This window comes from Pavona decussata, unplaced genomic scaffold, assembly GCF_977016875.1.
Source record: "Pavona decussata unplaced genomic scaffold, jaPavDecu1.1 SCAFFOLD_16, whole genome shotgun sequence".
Taxonomy (NCBI): domain Eukaryota; kingdom Metazoa; phylum Cnidaria; class Anthozoa; order Scleractinia; family Agariciidae; genus Pavona; species Pavona decussata.
Window position 1 is genome coordinate 980,005 of NW_028145439.1, and position 21,233 is coordinate 1,001,237.

At 37.9% G+C, this 21,233-nt stretch overlaps 4 protein-coding genes and 1 pseudogene across 4 annotated transcripts in view; 1 reads left to right on the forward strand and 4 right to left on the reverse strand.

Moving 5' to 3' along the window:
• The window catches only part of LOC146487198 (phosphatidylinositol phosphatase PTPRQ-like), a 63,959-nt gene that overhangs the window by 27,936 nt on the left and 14,790 nt on the right, over positions 1-21,233 (forward strand). The gene's annotated exons all lie outside the window — the stretch shown is intronic.
• On the reverse strand, positions 5,907-7,099 carry LOC146487200 (adenosine receptor A3-like). Its single transcript, XM_085085358.1, has one exon. The coding sequence runs from the start codon at positions 6,912-6,914 to the stop codon at positions 5,997-5,999; it is 918 nt and encodes a 305-aa protein (XP_084941484.1). The 5' UTR covers positions 6,915-7,099; the 3' UTR covers positions 5,907-5,996.
• LOC146487201 (melanocyte-stimulating hormone receptor-like) lies at positions 8,714-10,701 on the reverse strand. Its single transcript, XM_085085369.1, has one exon. It carries the CDS (start codon positions 10,362-10,364, stop codon positions 9,453-9,455), a length of 912 nt encoding a protein of 303 aa, XP_084941495.1. The 5' UTR covers positions 10,365-10,701; the 3' UTR covers positions 8,714-9,452.
• LOC146487202 (adenosine receptor A3-like) lies at positions 12,595-14,674 on the reverse strand (annotated as a pseudogene).
• Positions 17,535-19,286, reverse strand: LOC146487203 (adenosine receptor A3-like). Its single transcript, XM_085085387.1, has one exon. The coding sequence runs from the start codon at positions 18,948-18,950 to the stop codon at positions 18,039-18,041; it is 912 nt and encodes a 303-aa protein (XP_084941513.1). The 5' UTR covers positions 18,951-19,286; the 3' UTR covers positions 17,535-18,038.

The following is a 21,233-nucleotide window of genomic DNA, read 5'->3' on the forward strand; positions in this document are numbered from 1 at the left end:
TAAAAACCATTATGCCATCCATCATTTCCATACAATATTCTTGAAAAAGATACTTCTTTTTTTGTAATATAACCAAACACCCCATGAAATAGCAAATATGAGTCCGTTTACATCACGTACGCACAAAGATACACTGACGTTCAAGGAAACCAATGTGCTAAGCACTGTGTTATGAACGGTATACGTTTGATTCCTCGTACTTGTTTATATCAAATCGTGAGGAAGGTGTAGTGTATAACATCATGATATTTACCTGGCTAGTAAGCCTGACGTTGGATATGAGATTATATGTAGCCAACAAGGTGCAAAGTGTAGATTTGGCTATAATTGTCCTAAATCTAGCAAGCGCGAGTGGATCGGAGTAATCATGTTGATTTCATTTTGGCAAGAATCCAAATTTTTCGGGCATGCAAGGTATAATTATGATTGATACCCCTGACCGCTAAGCCAATCAAATGCAACTGCATCTCAAATATCCATTTTTTTGAAGTAATATATGAACATGAGAAAGAGTGTTTCATTCGAATTCCAATCCCAAAAAATGGGTTGAAAAAACGAGGCGCAGCGGAAATTTTTTTACCAGCTTCGAGGTGTTTGGAAATCAAATGAAACACTCTTTCGAGTATTTGATATAGCTTCTCAAACCATTAAAAACTCTTGGAGACATTCAAAGCAAAAGTTCATCAAATTTTATGTTAATAAAGATCACATTTCCAAATCTCCTTCATAGAATTGATTTTTCTTTGTTTTCTCTTCACAAATTATTGATGAGTTTGAATTTTTTTTTAATAATGCAAATCTTTATTGGAAGTAACAAGTTTGAGAATTATTGAACGGTACCTTACACAGTATGCCATAACTTTGTATACTGACTGCGCATGAGCTGAGTAAGTGACTGTAATCTGATCATTTCATACAGTGAAATTTCTCAAAACTGTAAGTAAATCCTTTAAACACACGGGTATCACTATTGATCGAAGGAAAGACGTTGTGATATTTGCTTTTCAGGCGACATTTAAAATTCAAATAACAGTCACAAATAAAAACAGTCAGGACAGTGAGGCGTCTATCATGTATTCACCAGGCTTGTATAACGCCACATTCCGCTTTCACATATACCATTCTTCGACATTCTAATCCTAGCAGTATGCAGGATGTTTGTCCCATGAACCTAGTTTAATGGCCTTAGCTCCCACGAGTTTCCTGTAGCTCAGTGGTAGAGTAACTAGGACTGAAATTCGACTCGTGCTCGGAGAACACGGATTTTTCTTTTCTGAGTTCGCCCGTGGCACTGACCTTAAAAAACACATTTATTTATCAGGCTTAAAAACATAATATCGCATTTCTTTAACTTCCATATTATTTCTTGCTTGAGATGATACTTTTTTTCCGGCGTTAAACGAATTTTTATTACCTAAAAGGTCGATGGCTATAAAGACAAAAATCAAATAGAAGAAAGATCCTCGCAGTTAATACGCAACTCAAGCAGTTGCGAAAAGAAAGCCTGAAAAAAATTCAGGCTTAAACGGGATTCGACCCATGGACCTCTGCGATGCCGATGCAGTGCTCTACCAAGAGAGCTATCAAGCCAACAGGGAGCTGGTCATATTGTGAGTTCGAAATATACAAATGAATGATGAATAAATGAATATGAATATATGAATCATATATTTTGAACTGCGGATGAACTAGAAGAAAGATCCTACAGTTAAGACAAAAATGATGCGTACGATATGTGAGATGAATTAAATGACTATTCCTTAAGAACATGCGCAGAATTCAGACACAATCAAGAGAAACCGAACCTAAAACGGCTCCGATGTGACCATTTTAGTTACCGCTATGAGCAAACGTGACACAGCTTAAACAGGCAGTTCCGGGTATAACAGGGGCCTGGCCTGGCCATTCTCACCTTCAGTTGTCAATCAACTACCAGAGCGTAATCAACTGACATACAACAAGTGTATATTTATATGACTCTTACCGATAAAATTGGCAAAGTTTTTAGAATAAACCCTGTCAAACAAATTGGAACTTGATATCTTATATTGCTGTGGTGATGCTACGAAATTTTGAGACATTTTTTCAGAGGACGCTTGAATTAACAAAGTGGCACGACTGAACGGCGTCTAAATTTGTATCTCACGCCCACAAAGGTGTGAATGAAGCAGGGGGTTCCCTTTTTATAGCGGAACTTCTTGTTTAAATGGTTGGCTATCGTATGGTGACGATACAGTGTTATTTTCCACTTCTCTATAATCCTACAACTTGCTTGACAACGACTAAAAGGGGTTTCAGTTTATAACGGACAAGCATATTCAAAAGTATATTTACTTTTCCACCAAAAGTCGACGGAAGATGGCTAATAAAAAATATCGCCTAATATTTTATATGTCTTTAATAGAGATGCGGCTTATTTTAAATCACGACTGTTTGCACTAAACTCAAATCGGCCCTAATTTAATAAAGGTTTTATAATTCCTTTACGCGAATGACTGAAACATCAAACGTGATGTTCATCACAAATGTGATGGTGTTAATAAAAGTAATTTGTAGGTACTTGGGTTCATTAAAGGCGAATTTTTTCGAAGAAAGTTATTTTTGTGTTTAGACTTTCCGTCTCAGAATAATATCTATATTTGTGTCTATCTAGCCTGTCTAAACAATTCAATCAGTATATTAAGTTTACGTTAACTGAAAGAGCCCATTCTTTATAAGTCCGGTGGCTTCCCATGGGCTTCCTCGCCATTAAAAATAATAATAATTTGCATTTGTAAACTTTGTAAACTTTTTTTTTACGGCAAAAAACTAAACTAAACTAAACTAAACTAAACTAAACTAAACTAAACTAAACTAAACTAAACTAAACTAAACTAAACTAAACTAAACTAAACTAAACTAAACTAAACTAAACTAAACTTGTTTTGGTAGGAGCTGAAGGGTTTTTGTTACACACGGTGAGCACATTCATTGGTCACATGACATCTAGCAATGAAACTATTTCCCGCCAAAAGTCCGTTACGTCAGTAGGCAAATTGCAAAGGATATTGACCATTGTTGCATGTGAACATAGCTTGACTGAGGGTGGCATGAATATTGTCGTTAGATTGTTAGTGGTATTTTCAAAGTTTCTTTTTCATCAAGCGAATGATGATGATGTTGTGTGTCAAAGTACAGTTTAGTGTTGCTGTTCCCTCGGAACCAGGTTAGGTTTTCTGGTAGAATTTTAGAAAAATGTTAGCTTCCAGGTGACACTTTGACAATTTTACGCAAGCAAAAACGTCGCGAAAGCGTTTATTGTGTTACCGCTTACTAACTTGAGGGCTCACTGTGGTGATGGCCCATTATCATGAAGATAAACACGGATAAACTCAAGAGCTTTTAATCGCACTACAGCAAGCACGCCATGTTACAAGACCATCATTAACCACTTAGGGAATATGTTCAGAATTCGTAGATATCTTGACGTGAACGCTGCCTCGAAAGTTGTACATGCATTTATGACTACACGGTTAGACTATTGTAATCATCTATACTTTGGATTACCAAAGTATAAAGTGAAGTTGCAACAAATCCAGAATATTTCTGCTCGCTATGCTACTGGTGCAAGGAAATACGACCATATTACTCCTGTCTCAATACATCTTCATTGGTTGCCTTTTTCATACCGGATCGTGTTTAAGCATCTTCTATTTGTTTATAAATCATTCAATTAATGGTCTTTGCCCGCAATATCTAATGGAACTCCTCGAACATCGGAAATCAACTCAGTCTCTTCGCTCGAACTCTCAAGACCTACTAATGCAGCCAACTTGTAAAACCAAGACATATGGTGACAGGGCTTTCTCTATTTGCGCCCCGAAGCTTTGGAACACTGTTCCTTTGGAAATACGACGTTCCAGTACACTTTTATTATTTAAGAAAAACTCAAGACTTTCCTTTTTACTAAATTTATTGAGAGTAACTCTTTATCATATTTTTAAATTTAAGACTCTAGTTTTTTAGGTATTTTGCTAGTCGTAGCTTTCTAAGTTATTTTTAGGGTAAATGTTTTGTAAAGCGCCTCGGGGAAATAATAAATGTGTGCGCTATATAAATGAACTACTATTATTACTATTATTATTATTATTATTATTATTATTATTATTATTATTATTATAATTATTAGCGAGACTAACCTACATATAATAGACACGAAAAGTCCCTTAACACTGCATGTAAACACTACACTCATGCACCCTCACACTGGTGTCTAAAGTGCAATCAGCGGATTCCCACTAAGAACAATCTGCTCATTAGCATCTCGGCATCTTTGACAATAAACTGTGTTTTAATTTTAGTTGCTTTACGGTTATCAGTCATTCTTTCTTATGTATCTTCATTATAGTTTTGTTCTACTATGAAAATTGTTCTAAGAATTCCGAAAATTAAGAAATTTTTTCAAGAATTTTAGAGCTTTTTTTTGAGAGATTCTGCAAAGAATTTTACCCATTTTTCGTGAATTTTGTTTCTAAGCAAAGACCAGTTACCTGAAAGCGTACTTTAAATTTTTGGAGCCAAGATAGCGACAAATTAAAGACGATTTTTTTAGTTTAAATTTCGCTGAACAACTGAAGACAAAGATCTTATTTGCAGATGAGTTGGGACCGTTTCTACTAAACGTCGACTTACGACTGCTCAATCAGTAGAATATAACGGGAACAATTAGTTTGCATATATTAAAACTTGAAACCTATGAATCTGCTTGCTAACGCTGTTTCTAACAATGAAAATAATACACCCATATCAGGTTTTTTCCTCTCCGAATATCTGTCAGTCTTATGCCATAAATAACATTAATTTACATGGACTTAGCGGAAGAACTTTTGTCGGTGAGTTTGATATCCGCTCTTGACTTGGAGCCAAACATGTCATACAAGTGGGCCGAGTATATTTGTGTGAGAAATTCCTCCAAATTGATTCTAAAAAGTCTTTTATATACATTTTAGCCACCTTGCAGGAGGTTTAAGAGGCTGAAAGGAAAAGGATTTATAACAGATAAAGACAAACAAACGCATTTTGGTATTTGTCCGCAATATATTCCTATAAGACATGTCCTTATTCCTTGCGTGCGTGCATGTTGTTCTGTTTTTTGTTTTTGAATTTCAAATGGCACATAAATAACAAACAGCGGAAAAATAGTGTTATACATCCACAACCTTCCTACATCAAAACTGCTGCACTCTGCTGCACTCCACTTGAACTCCTCCTAGAGGATTATAATTAGGGCTTCCCTGAATCCAACCCCTGTAGTTCGCGTGAGATTTTTAAACTAAACTTTTCCTTAAGGAAGCTCGAGCATGATGTATCAAATAGTGCAAGTTGAAGTAGCAGCAGTAGAAGTAGTATTGTAGTAGAAGCCTCTATTTTAAAACAATAATTTCTGTACCACTACGATATACACTATCGACTACCTCATTCCTCCGACCGGCTAGCTCAGTTGGTAGAGTGCCGGACTACCGTGCGGGTTCAAACCCCGGCCGGACCACCACTCAGGGTCTTTAAATAACTGAGGAGAAAGTGCTGCCTTTGCTCTGACATCTGCAAATGGTTAGACTTTCTAGTCTTCTCGGATAAGGACGATAAACCGTAGGCCCAGTCTCACAAACCTTGTTTGTAAATAGCTCTGTGGGACGTTAAAGAACCCACTCACTGTTCGCAAAGAGTAGGGGACGTAGTTCCCGGTGTTGTGGTCTGGTCTTTGTGCGTATATTCCGTATATACCGGGTCCGCAGTAATTGGCCTTAGCTGTTGCGGTATCCCTGTCCATATTCGACAAAGCTAAATAAATATTCCTCACATACACCACACCAGTGCTACATAATCGCGGCGTTAAAGAATCGAACGCTATTTTACTCATAATGGAAATATTAATGTTTTACTGTCATTTACGAATAAACAGAGCCATACACGAAAACAGCTGAGCTTTCATGACCGAGATGTTGAAAAAGCTAGTTTCATACACAGCAAACGTTTGCGATTGTAGCTTTCACAGACTGTCTCACTTCTCTGATCTTCCAGCAGTAGAGAATCGGGTTTAACGACGAGTTTAGGAAAATTAAAGTAAGTGTAATTTGTCTGGCAAGATAAATAGATGGCGACAGCTCTGTTCGAGCCATAAGGATCCCCACTATACCATATGGTAGATAACAAATGGCTAATGTCAACTGAAGCCACAGTGCACTGGACACGGCTTTCCTGTATCTCATTATGTTCAAGTTACTGTTTTGTCTCGGTGGATTTTGAAGCACTTGTACTTGTTGACTATGATGACGGAGAGAAAGAAATATTTTTGAGTAAGAAAATAACGCGACTAATAAGCACACCAATGCGCCTATGTAGCCACACCATAAAGGTACAAGGTAATCCACAAAATACATTGCTGAACCGACAGTAGAAACAACCCAAAAAAGAATCACCACTGCGTATGTCCGTTTCAAAGTTACAACTTGTCTGTACCTGGGACCGAGAGACAGAGCGAGAAGTCTATCTACCCCTATGGCTGTCAGCGCCAACAAGGAAACTGAACACAAGATATGGCCTGTGATATAAATTGAGGCTTGTGCGTAGCGACAAATATTCCAATGCTCTTTCACCACAGACATCCAATAAGTAACCACAAGAGGCTCCGCTACGATACCAACACAGGCGTCCGTAGTCGCTAGAGTGCGAAGCAAGAGTTTGGAGGGCGGATGAAGCGACGACTCCTTGTGAAGAGCGACAAGAATCAGAATATTCCCCAGAAATGCTGTGATGGACAGAAGAATGTTCAACACTGAAAGGCATGTTAGCTGGACATGTGTAGTTCCAGTTAATTCCTTTGAGCAAAAAAGTTGTGCGAAAGTTTTCTGAGAATGTTCAGATACGTCTGTCATTTAGATGCAGTGAATGCTTTCCGTCTACACTTGATTGCTAGTCGAGTTGTATCTTCTTCATGCGGCGAATATCACGAAATATCTCATGCGCCAAACACAACAACACTTTGTTTTTATGTTAATTATGATTTTTATAAGCAGCAGCTGATCTAACCAATACGAAACAGCAATATAAATTGTCATGGTTAATTATGTTTAACTCCTTGAAAGTGTGTTTGCGTGTTATTTCGTTTTGTTTTCTTCCTGGTAGGAATCTCACCTGAGCGAAGAGCGTTATTACGAAGATAAGTTAGGACTTATCTTTGGACTTGGACTTGGAAACATGCAATACTATGTTCCTAAGTACCACCGATGCATAAAATGATGATAATTAAAATAATGGTTGAATTGCTTAGGAATACACAAAGATTAGTCTTCGAAACTGAAAGGAAAAGTCTAAATATAAAAAGATAATTTCCTTTGAAAAACGTCGTGGGCTTTAATGAACCCTAGTAACCCTGAGTTACTTTTCCATTGCATTTGTGATGAATATCTCGTTGATGATAGATAGATATTCAGGACAGTGAGGCGTCTATCATGTATTCACCAGGCTTGTATAACGCCATATTAAATTCCGCTTTCACATATACCATTCTTCGACATTCCAATCCTAGCAGTATGCAAGATGTTTGTCCCATGCACCTAGTTTAATGGCCTTAGCTCGCACGAGTTTCCTGTAGCTTAGTGGTAGAGTAACCAGGACTGAGCTCGGAGGACACGGATTTTTCTTTTCTGAGTTCGCCTGTGGCACTGACCTTAAAAAACATTTATTCATCAGGCTTAAAAACATAATATCGCATTTCTTTAACTTCCATATTGTTTCTTGCTTGAGATGATACTTTTTCTCCGGCGTTAAACGAATTTTTATTACCTAAAAGGTCGCTGGCTGTTAAGACAAATTCAAATAGAAGAAAGATCCTCGCAGTCAACTCAAGGAGTTGCGAAAAGAAAGCCTAAAACAAATTCAGGCTTTTTGGAAGAATTTTAGAAAAATGTTAGTTTCCAGGTGACACTTTGACAATTTTACACAAACAAAAAGGTCCCGAAAGCGTTTATTGTGTTACCGCTTACCAACTTGAGGGCTCACAGTGGTGATGGCCCATTATCATGAAGATAAACCCGGATAATCTCAAGAGCTTTTAATCACACTCACAGCAAGCACGCCATGTTACAATACCACCATTCCTAGCGAGCCTAACCTTCATATAATAGACGAAAAGTCTCTTAAGACTGTATGTAAACACCACACTCATGCACCCTGACAGTGGTGTCTACATTGCAATCAGCGGATTCCCACTCAGAACCATCTGCTCATCAGTATCTCGACAATAAGATGTGTTTTAATTTTGTTGTTTTTATGGTTATCAGTCATTATTTCTTCTATATCTTCATTATACTTTTGTTGTACTATGAAAATTGTTCTAAGAATTTCGATAATTTAAAACTTTTTTCAAGAATTTTAGAGCTTTCTTTGAGAGATTCCACAGAGAATTTTAGCCCATTTTTCGTGAATTTTGTATCTAAGCAGAGACCAGTTACGTGAAAGCGTATTTTAAATTTAAGGAGTCAAGATAGCGACAAAGTAAAGAAGATTTTTTTGGCTTAAATTTCGCTGAATAACTGAAGAGAAAGATCTAATTTGTAGTTGAATTGGGACTTTTTACTAAAAGTCGACTTTCGACAGCTCAATATTAGAATATAACGGGAACAATTAGTTTGCATAAATCTAACAATGGAAAATAATACACTCATGTCAGGTTTTTTCCGTGTACGCATATCAATGTCAGTCTTATGCCATAAATAACATTAATTTACATGGATTTAGCGGAAAAACTTTTGTCGGTGAGTTTGATATCTGCTCTTGACTTGGAGACAAACATATCATACAAGTGTGCCAAGTATATTTGTCTGAAGAATTCCTATAAACTGATTCTAAAAAGCTTTTTTTTGTTATATTTTAGCCACCTTGCAGGAGATTTAAGAAGTTCAAAGCAAAGGATTTATGATAGCTAAAGACAAACAAACGCATTTTGGTATTTGTCCACAATATATTCCTATAAAACATGTCCTTATTCCTTGCGTGCGTGCATGTTGTTGTGTTTTTTGTTTTGAATTTCAAATGACACATAAATATCAAACAGCAGAAAAAATAGTGTTATACTTCGACAACCTTCCTAAATCGATACAAAGTGGTTTTCCCTGTTGCACTCCTCTCGAGGATAAGGGCTTCCCCGAATCCAACTCCAGTATAGTTCGCGTGAGCTTTTTAAACCAAACTTTTCCCTAAGGAAGTTCGAGCATGATATAGCATCGAAGGCTATTTTGCACAATGGAAATATTAATGTTTCACTTCCATTTACGAATAAACAGAGGCATACACGAAAACAGCTGTGCTTTTAATTTCATACATAGCACTCGCATATTTAGTTTTGTATCTATGTAAAAACGCAATTCAGCTTTCGGGCTGCCAAGTATTTTATCCATAAACTATCTATCTATCTAGCAGAGGTTTGTGATTGTAGCTTTCACAGACTGTCTCACTTCTCTGATCTTCCAGCAGTAGAGAATCGGGTTTAACGACGAGTTTAGGAAAATTAAAGTAAGTGCAATTTGTCTGGCAAGATAAATAGATGGCGAAAGCTCTATTCGAGCTATAAGAATCCCCACTACACCATATGGTAGATAACAAATGGCTAATGTCAACTGAAGCCACAGTGCACTGTACACTGCTCTCCTGTATCGTATTATGTTCAAATTACTGTTTTGTTTCGGTGGATTTCGAAGCACTTTTACTTGTTGACTGTGATGACGGAGGGAAAGAAATATTTTTGAGTAAGAAAATAACGCGATTAATAAGCACACCAATGCGCCTATGTAGTCACACCGTAAGGGCACAAGGTAATCCACAAAATACATTGCTGAACCGACAGTAGAAACAACCCAAAAAAGAATCACCACTGCGTATGTCCGTTTCAAAGTTACAACTTGTTTGTATCTGGGACCGAGAGACAGAGCGAGAAGCCTATCTACGCCTATGGCTGTCAGCGCCAACAAGGAAACTGAACACAAGATATGACCTGTGATATAAATTGAGGCTTGTGCGTAGCGACAAATATTCCAATGTTCTTTTACCACAGACATCCAATAAGTAACCACAAGAGGCTCCGCTACGATACCAACACAGGCGTCCGTAGTCGCTAGAGTGCGAAGCAAGAGTTTGGAGGGCGGATGAAGCGACGATTCCTTGTGAAGAGCGACAAGAATCAGAATATTCCCCAGAAATGCTGTGATGGACAGAAGAATGTTCAACACTGAAAGGCATGTTAGCTGGACATGTGTAGTTCCAGTTAATTCCTTAGAGCAAAAAAGTTGTTCGAAAGTTTTCTGAGAATGTTCAGATACGTTTGTCATTTAGATGCAGTGAATGCTTTCCGTCTACACTTGATTGCTAGTCGAGTTGTATCTTCTTCATGCGGCGAATATCACGAAATATCTCACGCGCCAAACACAACAACACTTTGTTTTTATGTTAATTATGATTTTTAGAAGCAGCAGCTGATCTAACCAATACGAAACAGCAATATAAGTTGTCATGGCTAATTATGTTTAACTCCTTGAAAGTGTGTTTGCGTGTTTTTTCGTTTTGTTTTCTTCCTGGTAGGAATCTCACCTGAGCAAAGAGCGTTATTACGAAGATAAGTTAGGACTTATCTTTGGACTTGGACTTGGAAACATGCAATACTATGTTCCTAAGTACCACCGATGCATAAAATGATGATAATTAAAATAATGGTTGAATTGCTTAGGGATACACAAAGATTAGTCTTCGAAACTGAAAGGAAAAGTCTAAATATAAAAAGATAATTTCCTCCGAAAAACGCCGTGGGCTTTAATGAACCCCAGTAACCCTGAGTTACTTTTCGATCGCATTTGTGATGAATATCTCGTTGATGATAGATACATAGTCAGGACAGTGAGGCGTCTATCATGTATTCACCAGGCTTGTATAACGCCATATTAAATTCCGCTTTCACATATACCATTCTTCGAATTTCCAATCCTAGCAGTATGCAGGATGTTTGTCCCATGCACCTGGTTTAATGGCCTTAGCTCTCACGAGTTTCCTGTAGCTTAGTGGTAGAGTAACCAGGACTGAGGTTCGACTCGTGCTCGGAGAACACGGATTTTTCTTTTCTGAGTTCGCCTGTGGCACTGACCGAAAAAACACATTTGTTCATCAGGCTTAAAAACATAATATCGCATTTCTTTAACTTTCATATTATTTCTTGCTTGAGATGATACTTTTTCTCCGGCGTTAAACGAATTTTTATTACCTAAAAGGTCGCTGGCTGTTAAGACAAATTCAAATAGAAGAAAGATCCTTGCGAAGAGAAAGCCTAAAAAAAACTCAGGCTTTTTGGTAGAATTTTAGAAAAATGTTAGTTTCCAGGTGACACTTTGACAATTTTACACAAACAAAAAGGTCCCGAAAGCGTTTATTGTGTTACCGCTTACCAACTTGAGGGCTCACCGTGGTGATGGTCCATTATCATGAAGACAAACTTGGATAAACTCAAGAGCTTTTAATCACACTACAGCAAGCACGCCATGTTACAATACCACCATTCCTAGCAAGCCTAACCTTCATATAATAGACTCAGGCGCGTAGGAGGGGGGGTTCGAGGGGTTCGAACGAACCCCCTTTGAAGATCAATAATGGCGGAAGAAAAACTTTTAAATAAAGTTCCTATGGTCGAAATACATCAAACAAAGAAAAATAGAGATGTAAACCCGTTCTTTAGGCCTTATGTCTTATCCTCAGTAAAAATAAAAATTGTCAAGAACCCTTAGAGATTAATTTTAATGACGTTCCATTTTTTGCCCGAAAAAGCCATAGAAAAGCATGCTTTGCGATACGTTTTGTTCTCTGAATGCGGCATTGTTCTGAAATGAGATTCACTTCAAACTTAATAGTTCAAGCCTTGTTGAGTTTCACGCGCAATTACGTACAAGTTCGCCTGAGAACATTCACTTGTGAATGTGAACGTTCCATAAGTGCAATGAGGAGAGAATAGGCTGTCCGCCCTGGCTCTAATGCATATCAATTATGATATGCCTGTCAATCTTGACGAGATAGTCAATTTGTTCAAAGGCCTACACCCGAGAATGATGCAGTTTACCAGCTTGGTGTATGACTATCAGCAGATCGAATAGCTATCAGAACTTGACAGGGCGCGGAATGTACGTTGAACTTTCTTGTTTAAGTTGAAACAATTATGCCGTCGAAGTGATGTATATAACTTAAAAAGCTGCTGTATAACAAAGTTGTGATTTGCCTAAAATGGGTCTCAAAATGCAGGAAATGAGGTTTCTGGGAACCTAGATTTTCAAAAATTTCAGGGGGAGCATGCCGCCGGACCCCCCTAGTAAGAGCTCTGGCGCTCAGCAAGATTTGGGGCTCAACGAACACCCCTATCGAAACCTTAGCTACGCGCCTGAATAGACGAAAAGTCTCTTAACACTGCATGTAAACACCACACTCATGCACCCTGACAGTGGTGTCTGCATTGCAATCAGCGGATTCCCACTCAGAACCATCTGCTCATCAGTATCTCGGCAGCTCTGACAATAAAATGTGTTTTAATTTTGTTGTTTTTATGGTTATCAGTCATTCTTTCTTGTATATCTTCATTATACTTTTGTTGTACTATGAAAATTGTTCTAAGAATTTCGATAATTTAGAAATTTTTTCAAGAATTTTAGAGCTTTTTTTGAGAGATTCCACAAAGAATTTTACCCAGTTTTCGTGAATTTTGTATCTAAGCAAAGACCAGTTACGTGAAAGCGTATTTTAAATTTAAGGAGCCAAGATAGCGACAAATTAAAGAAGATTTTTTTGGCTTAAATTTCGCTGAATAACTGAAGAGAAAGATGTAATTTGTTGTTGAATTGGGACTTTCTACTAAAAGTCGACTTTCGACAGCTCAATATTAGAATATAACGGGAACAATTAGTTTGCATAAATTAAAACATGAGCCTCTAACGCTAACGCTGTTTCTAACAATGGAAAATAATACACTCATGTCAGGTTTTTTCCGTGTACGCATATCAATGTCAGTATTATGCCATAAATGACATGTTAATTTACATGGGCCTAGCGGAAGAACTTTTGACGGTGAGTTTGATATCCGCTCTTGACTTGGAGACAAACACGTCATACAAGTGTGCCAAGTATATTTGTGTGAAGAAGTTCAAAGGAAAGGATTTATGATAGCTAAAGACAAACAAACGCATTTTGGTATTTGTCCACAATATATTCCTATAAAACATGTCCTTATTCCTTGCGTGCGTGCATGTTGTTGTGTTTTTTGTTTTGAATTTCAAATGACACATAAATATCAAACAGCAGAAAAATAGTGTTATACATCCACAACCTTCCTACATCGATACAAAGTGGTTTTCCCTGTTGCACTCCACTCGAGCTCCTCCTAGAGGATTAGGGCTTCCCTGAATCCAACTCCAGTATAGTTCGCGTGAGCTTTTTAAACTAAACTTTTCCCTAAGGAAGTTCGAGCATGATACAGCATCGAACGCTATTTTTCACAATGGAAATATTAATGTTTCACTTCCATTTACGAATAAACAGAGGCATACACGAAAACAGCTGTGCTTTCATAACCGCGATGTTGAAGAAGCTAATTTCATACATAGCACTCGCATATCTAGTTTTGTATCTATGTAAAAACGCAATTCAGCTTTCGGGCTGCCAAGTATTTTATCCATAAACTATCTATCTATCTAGCAGAGGTTTGTGATTGTAGCTTTCACAGACTGTCTCACTTCTCTGATCTTCCAGCAGTAGAGAATCGGGTTTAACGACGAGTTTAGGAAAATTAAAGTAAGTGTAATTTGTCTGGCAAGATAAATAGATGGCGACAGCTCTGTTCGAGCCATAAGGATCCCCACTATACCATATGGTAGATAACAAATGGCTAATGTCAACTGAAGCCACAGTGCACTGGACACGGCTTTCCTGTATCTCATTATGTCCAAATTACTGTTTTGTCTCGGTGGATTTTGAAGCACTTGTACTTGTTGACTATGATGACGGAGAGAAAGAAATATTTTTGAGTAAGAAAATAACGCGACTAATAAGCACACCAATGCGCCTATGTAGCCACACCATAAAGGTACAAGGTAATCCACAAAATAAACCGACAGTAGAAACAACCCAAAAAAGAATCACCACTGCGTATGTCCGTTTCAAAGTTACAACTTGTCTGTACCTGGGACCGAGAGACAGAGCGAGAAGTCTATCTACCCCTATGGCTGTCAGCGCCAACAAGGAAACTGAACACAAGATATGGCCTGTGATATAAATTGAGGCTTGTGCGTAGCGACAAATATTCCAACGTTCTTTCACCACAGACATCCAATAAGTAACCACAAGAGGCTCCTCTACGATACCAACACAGGCGTCCGTAGTCGCTAGGGTGCGAAGCAAGAGTTTGGAGGGCGGATGAAGCGACGACTCCTTCTGAAGAGCGATAAGGATCAGAATATTCCCCAGAAATGCTGTGATGGACAGAAGAATGTTCAACACTGAAAGGCATGTTAGCTGGACATGTGTAGTTCCAGTTAATTCCTTTGAGCAAAAAAGTTGTTCGAAAGTTTTCTGAGAATGTTCAGATACGTTTGTCATTTAGATGCAGTGAATGCTTTCCGTCCTGACACTTGATTGCTAGTCGAGTTATATCTTCTTCATGCGGTGAATATCACGAAATATCTCACGCGCCAAACACAACAACGCTTTGTTTTTATGTTAATTATGATTTTTATAAGCAGCAGCTGATCTAACCAATACGAAACAGCAATATGAATTGTCATGGCTAATTATGTTTAACTCCTTGAAAGTGGGTTTGCGTGCTTTTTCGTTTTGTTTTCTTCCTGGTAGGAATCTCACCTGAGCGAAGAGCGTTATTACGAAGATAAGTTAGGACTTATCTTTGGACTTGGACTTGTAAACATGTAATACTATGCTTCTAAGTACCACCGATGCATAAAATGATGATAATTAAAATAATGGTTGAATTGCTTAGGAATACACAAAGATTAGTCTTCGAAACTGAAAGGAAAAGTCTAAATATAAAAAGATAATTTCCTCCGAAAAACGCCGTGGGCTTTAATGAACCCCAGTAACCCTGAGTTACTTTTCGATCGCATTTGTGATGAATATCTCGTTGATGATAGATACATAGTCAGGACAGTGAGGCGTCTATCATGTATTCACCAGGCTTGTATAACGCCATATTAAATTCCGCTTTCACATATACCATTCTTCGACATTCCAATCCTAGCAGTATGCAGGATGCTTGTCTCATGCACCTCGTTTAATGGCCTTAGCTCTCACGAGTTTCCTGTAGCTTAGTGGTAGAGTAACCAGGACTGAGGTTCGACTCGTGCTCGGAGAACACGGATTTTTCTTTTCTGAGTTCGCCTGTGGCACTGACCGAAAAAACACATTTGTTCATCAGGCTTAAAAACATAATATCGCATTTCTTTAACTTTCATATTACTTCTTGCTTGAGATGATACTTTTTCTCCGGCGTTAAACGAATTTTTATTACCTAAAAGGTCGCTGGCTGTTAAGACAAATTCAAATAGAAGAAAGATCCTTGCGAAGAGAAAGCCTAAAAAAAATTCAGGCTTTTTGGAAGAATTTTAGAAAAATGTTAGTTTCCAGGTGACACTTTGACAATTTTACACAAACAAAAAGGTCCCGAAAGCGTTTATTGTGTTACCGCTTACCAACTTGAGGGCTCACCGTGGTGATGGTCCATTATCATGAAGATAAACTTGGATAAACTCAAGAGCCTTTAATCACACTACAGCAAGCACGCCATGTTACAATACCACCATTCCTAGCGAGCCTAACCTTCATATCATAGACTCAGGCGCGTAGGAGGGGGGTTCGAGGGGTTCGAACGAACCCCCTTTGAAGATCAATAATGGCGGAAGAAAAACTTTTAAATAAAGTTCCTATGGTCGAAATACATCAAACAAAGAAAAATAGAGATATAAACCCGTTCTTTAGGCCTTATGTCTTATCCTCAGTAAAAATAAAAATTGTCAAGAACCCTTAGAGATTAATTTTAATGACGTTCCATTTTTTGCCCGAAAAAGCCATAGAAAAGCATGCTTTGCGATACGTTTTGTTCTCTGAATGCGGCATTGTTCTGAAATGAGATTCACTTCAAACTTAATAGTTCAAGCCTTGTTGAGTTTCACGCGCAATTACGTACAAGTTCGCCTGAGAACATTCACTTGTGAATGTGAACGTCCCATAAGTGCAATGAGGAGAGAATAGGCTGTCCGCCCTGGCTCTAATGCATATCAATTATGATATGCCTGTCAATCTTGACGAGATAGTCAATTTGTTCAAAGGCCTACACTCGAGAATGATGCAGTTTACCAGCTTGGTGTATGACTATCAGCAGATCGAATAGCTATCAGAACTTGACAGGGCGCGGAATGTACGTTGAACTTTCTTGTTTAAGTTGAAACAATTATGCCGTCGAAGTGATGTATATAACTTAAAAAGCTGCTGTATAACAAAGTTGTGATTTGCCTAAAATGGGTCTCAAAATGCAGGAAATGAGGTTTCTGGGAACCTAGATTTTCAAAAATTTCAGGGGGAGCATGCCGCCGGACCCCCCTAGTAAGAGCTCTGGCGCTCAGCAAGATTTGGGGCTCAACGAACACCCCTATCGAAACCTTAGCTACGCGCCTGAATAGACGAAAAGTCTCTTAACACTGCATGTAAACACCACACTCATGCACCCTGACAGTGGTGTCTGCATTGCAATCAGCGGATTCCCACTCAGAACCATCTGCTCATCAGTATCTCGGCAGCTCTGACAATAAAATGTGTTTTAATTTTGTTGTTTTTATGGTTATCAGTCATTCTTTCTTGTATATCTTCATTATACTTTTGTTGTACTATGAAAATTGTTCTAAGAATTTCGATAATTTAGAAATTTTTTCAAGAATTTTAGAGCTTTTTTTGAGAGATTCCACAAAGAATTTTACCCAGTTTTCGTGAATTTTGTATCTAAGCAAAGACCAGTTACGTGAAAGCGTATTTTAAATTTAAGGAGCCAAGATAGCGACAAATTAAAGAAGATTTTTTTGGCTTAAATTTCGCTGAATAACTGAAGAGAAAGATGTAATTTGTTGTTGAATTGGGACTTTCTACTAAAAGTCGACTTTCGACAGCTCAATATTAGAATATAACGGGAACAATTAGTTTGCATAAATTAAAACATGAGCCTCTAACGCTAACGCTGTTTCTAACAATGGAAAATAATACACTCATGTCAGGTTTTTTCCGTGTACGCATATCAATGTCAGTATTATGCCATAAATAACATGTTAATTTACATGGGCCTAGCGGAAGAACTTTTGACGGTGAGTTTGATATCCGCTCTTGACTTGGAGACAAACACGTCATACAAGTGTGCCAAGTATATTTGTGTGAAGAAGTTCAAAGGAAAGGATTTATGATAGCTAAAGACAAACAAACGCATTTTCGTATTTATCCACAATATATTCCTATAAAACATGTCCTTATTCCTTGCGTGCGTGCATGTTGTTGTGTTTTTTGTTTTGAATTTCAAATGACACATAAATATCAAACAGCGGAAAAAATAGTGTTAAACATTCACAACCTTCCTACATCAATACAAAGTGGTTTTCCCTGCTGCACTCCACTCGAGCTCCTCCTAGAGGATTAGGGCTTCCCTGAATCCAACTCCAGTATAGTTCGCGTGAGCTTTTTAAACTAAACTTTTCCCTAAGGAAGTTCGAGCATGATACAGCATCGAACGCTATTTTTCACAATGGAAATATTAATGTTTCACTTCCATTTACGAATAAACAGAGGCATACACGAAAACAGTTGGCTTTCATAACCGAGATGTTGAAGAAGCTAATTTCATACATAGCACTCGCATATCTAGTTTTGCATCTATGTAAAAACGCAATTCAGCTTTCGGGCTGCCAAGTATCCATAAACTATCTATCTATCTAGCAGAGGTTTGTGATTGTAGCTTTCACAGACTGCCTCACTTCTCTGATCTTCCAGCAGTAGAGAATCGGGTTTAACGACGAGTTTAGGAAAATTAAAGTAAGTGCAATTTGTCTGGCAAGATAAATAGATGGCGACAGCCCTATTCGAGCTATAAGAATCCCCACTATACCATATGGTAGATAACAAATGGCTAATGTCAACTGAAGCCACAGTGCACTGTACACTGCTTTCCTGTATCGTATTATGTTCAAATTACTGTTTTGTTTCGGTGGATTTCGAAGCACTTTTACTTGTTGACGATGGTGACGGAGAGAAAGAAATATTTTTGAGTATGAAAATAACGCGATTAATAAGCACACCAATGCGCCTATGTAGCCATATCGTAAAGTTATAAGGTAATCCACAAAATACATTACTGAACCGACAGTAGAAACAACCCAAAAAAGAATCACCACTGCGTATGTCCGTTTCAAAGTTACAACTTGTTTGTACCTGGGACCGAGAGACAGAGCGAGAAGTCTCTCTACACCTATGGCTGTCAGCGCCAACAAGGAAACTGAACACAAGATATGGCCTGTGATATAAATTGAGGCTTGTGCGTAGCGACAAATATTCCAATGCTCTTTCACCACAGACATCCAATAAGTAACCACAAGAGGCTCCGCTACGATACCAACACAGGCGTCCGTAGTCGCTAGGGTGCGAAGCAAGAGTTTGGAGGGCGGATGAAGCGGCGACTCCTTGTGAAGAGCGACAAGAATCAGAATATTCCCCAGAAATGCTGTGATGGACAGAAGAGTGTTCAACACTGAAAGGCATGTTAGCTGGACATGTGTAGTTCCAGTTAATTCCTTAGAGCAAAAAAGTTGTTCGAAAGTTTTCTGAGAATGTTCAGATACGTTTGTCATTTAGATGCAGTGAATGCTTTCCGTCTACACCTGATTGCTAGTCGAGTTATATCTTCTTCATGCGGTGAATATCACGAAATATCTCATGCACCAAACACTACAACACTGTTTTTATGTTAATTATGATTTTTAGAAGCAGCAGCTGATCTAACCAATACGAAACAGCAATGTGAATTGTCATGTCTAATTATGTTTAATTCCTTGAAAGTGTGTTTGTGTGTTTTTTCGTTTTGTTTTGTTCTTGATAAGAATCTCACCTGAGCGAAGAGCGTTATTATGAAGATAAGTTTGGACGTCCGGGTGAAAACATGTATGCCTCTAAGTACCACCCGTGCATAAAATGATGATAATTAAAATAATGGTTGAATTGTTTAGAAATACACAAACTAGCGTTCGAAACTGAGACAAAAAGCCTAAATATAAAAGAAAATTTCCTTCGAAAAGCGCCGTGGTCTTTAAGGAACCCCAGTATCCCTGAGTCACTGTTCCATCGCATTTGTGATGAATATCTCGTTGATGAGCTAGGTTTTAGTTATTCGCGTAACGGAATTGTTAAAACCTTTATTAAGTGAGGGCCGATTTGAGTTTAGTGCAGACAGTCGTGGTTCAAAATAAGTCGCATGTTTATTAAAGACACAGTAAAATTAGGCGATACATTTTCTTAGCGATCTCATGTCGACGTTCGGTGGATCTCAATTTTGTTGTTGTTTGTTTATGTCGAATCTTGCACACAAACGATCTGTTCTTTCTATCTATTAATTCAGCATTATGATAACATGACAATATTTTGCTGAAGGAGTAATCGATCCAGAACTGTCGAACGTTAGCGATGATTTCAAACATTCGGTGATCTATGCGGTCTTAAACTTAACTGCTTTTTTCAGGTAATTTTGTTCTATCGAAATAATGTCGTTCTAACTAGGAGTAAAATTCGGTAAGTTTTTGTTTCCCGTCGTATAACTTTTATTTTAAAAATTTGTACCGCATACGAAGAACTTACTTAAAATAAAAGAAAAGACATATTCAGATAAACACTGAATTATAAAATACGATAGGCAACGATTTACAGTTTATATGCATCTTAAATCGTGATTAAAGATAGGATCTAAGGTTGATGCGAAATGGTAACGTTTTTTTGGGTTTAATTTTATCCATAACTGAAGGAAAGGTCTAATTAGTACAGCAGCTTTTGAAAAGTGCCGAAATTATCTTTCTCCCAGCTGGAAAGAACATAACTGTTATGAAACAACAACTTCTATCGTGTTTTAGCTGCAGGTGGTTTAAATTTACGGTGGCGTTTTCTTTTGTGTTTTTAAACAAATGCATGGAAGATGATAAAACAACAACTTCTGTTGTGTTTTAGCTTCAGGTGGTATAAATTTAGACGCGCTTTACATGTCGTTTTGTGTTTTATGGCTAACTTGTAAAGAAAAGTTTGTTGGGTGGCCACGGTAAGGCGCGTCGCACTGTAAAACGTTTGTCAGCCGATTCCTCTAAATCATAACAGAGCTAATGATGGCAGTACACCGGGACTGTTTCTTTTTCAATGGATTGTCCGTTATGGCAATGGTTTTTACCAATTAAAAGAACAGTGTCATCTATTTTTATTGCCACTTCGAATGCACACACAGACACAAAAATTTGTATTGATGGAAACGTTTAAATAATGGTTCAATTTTGTTAATAACAACCCTACTAGTGCACAGAAACCTTTGTCTGCGCATGGCTAGGATGGAAATGGATTGCAACTTGAATAAGTTGGTCAATTTTTTTTTACAAGCGCTTCCTGTGTATTTGGAGACCTAAATTTAAGTGGCTTTACGTAATAATTAGAGGCGATATGTGAGCCGCTTGCGTCAACGTAAGAAGTTGAACAGCACTCAAGTTTTTTCCGTTTACGTAAGCCGTTCATACATCGCGTCTTATTTTATATACGTACGTAAAACGGGTTAAATTTACTGAGCGGAAGTTTACCTTACACCCACCTGTCACGTAAATTTTACGTGCGTACGGAAGAGACGATGCGTGGGCCACTTTCGTAAACATAAAAAGTTGAACAGCACTCAACTTTTTGCGCTTTAAAGTTTAGGCAATCTTTTCATACATAGCATAACAAATAGGAAGCCGGTAGCTTTCTTCCCTTCAATTACCTTTTCTTTTTTAATACTTTCATTGGAATGGCCTTTCACCTTCTAACCCAAATGGCGAATTGGGCTTACTCAAAAGGTTTTCTTTTAGATAACTAAGGGCTAGTTATTTAAACAGAGTCTAACTAAGGCCGCA

Bases quoted from the DNA above. Each gene is read 5' to 3' on its own strand.
- LOC146487203 (XM_085085387.1), bottom strand. From the start codon at position 18,950: ATGACAAACGTATCTGAACATTCTCAGAAAACTTTCGAACAACTTTTT.
- LOC146487200 (XM_085085358.1), bottom strand. From the start codon at position 6,914: ATGACAGACGTATCTGAACATTCTCAGAAAACTTTCGCACAACTTTTT.
- LOC146487201 (XM_085085369.1), bottom strand. From the start codon at position 10,364: ATGACAAACGTATCTGAACATTCTCAGAAAACTTTCGAACAACTTTTT.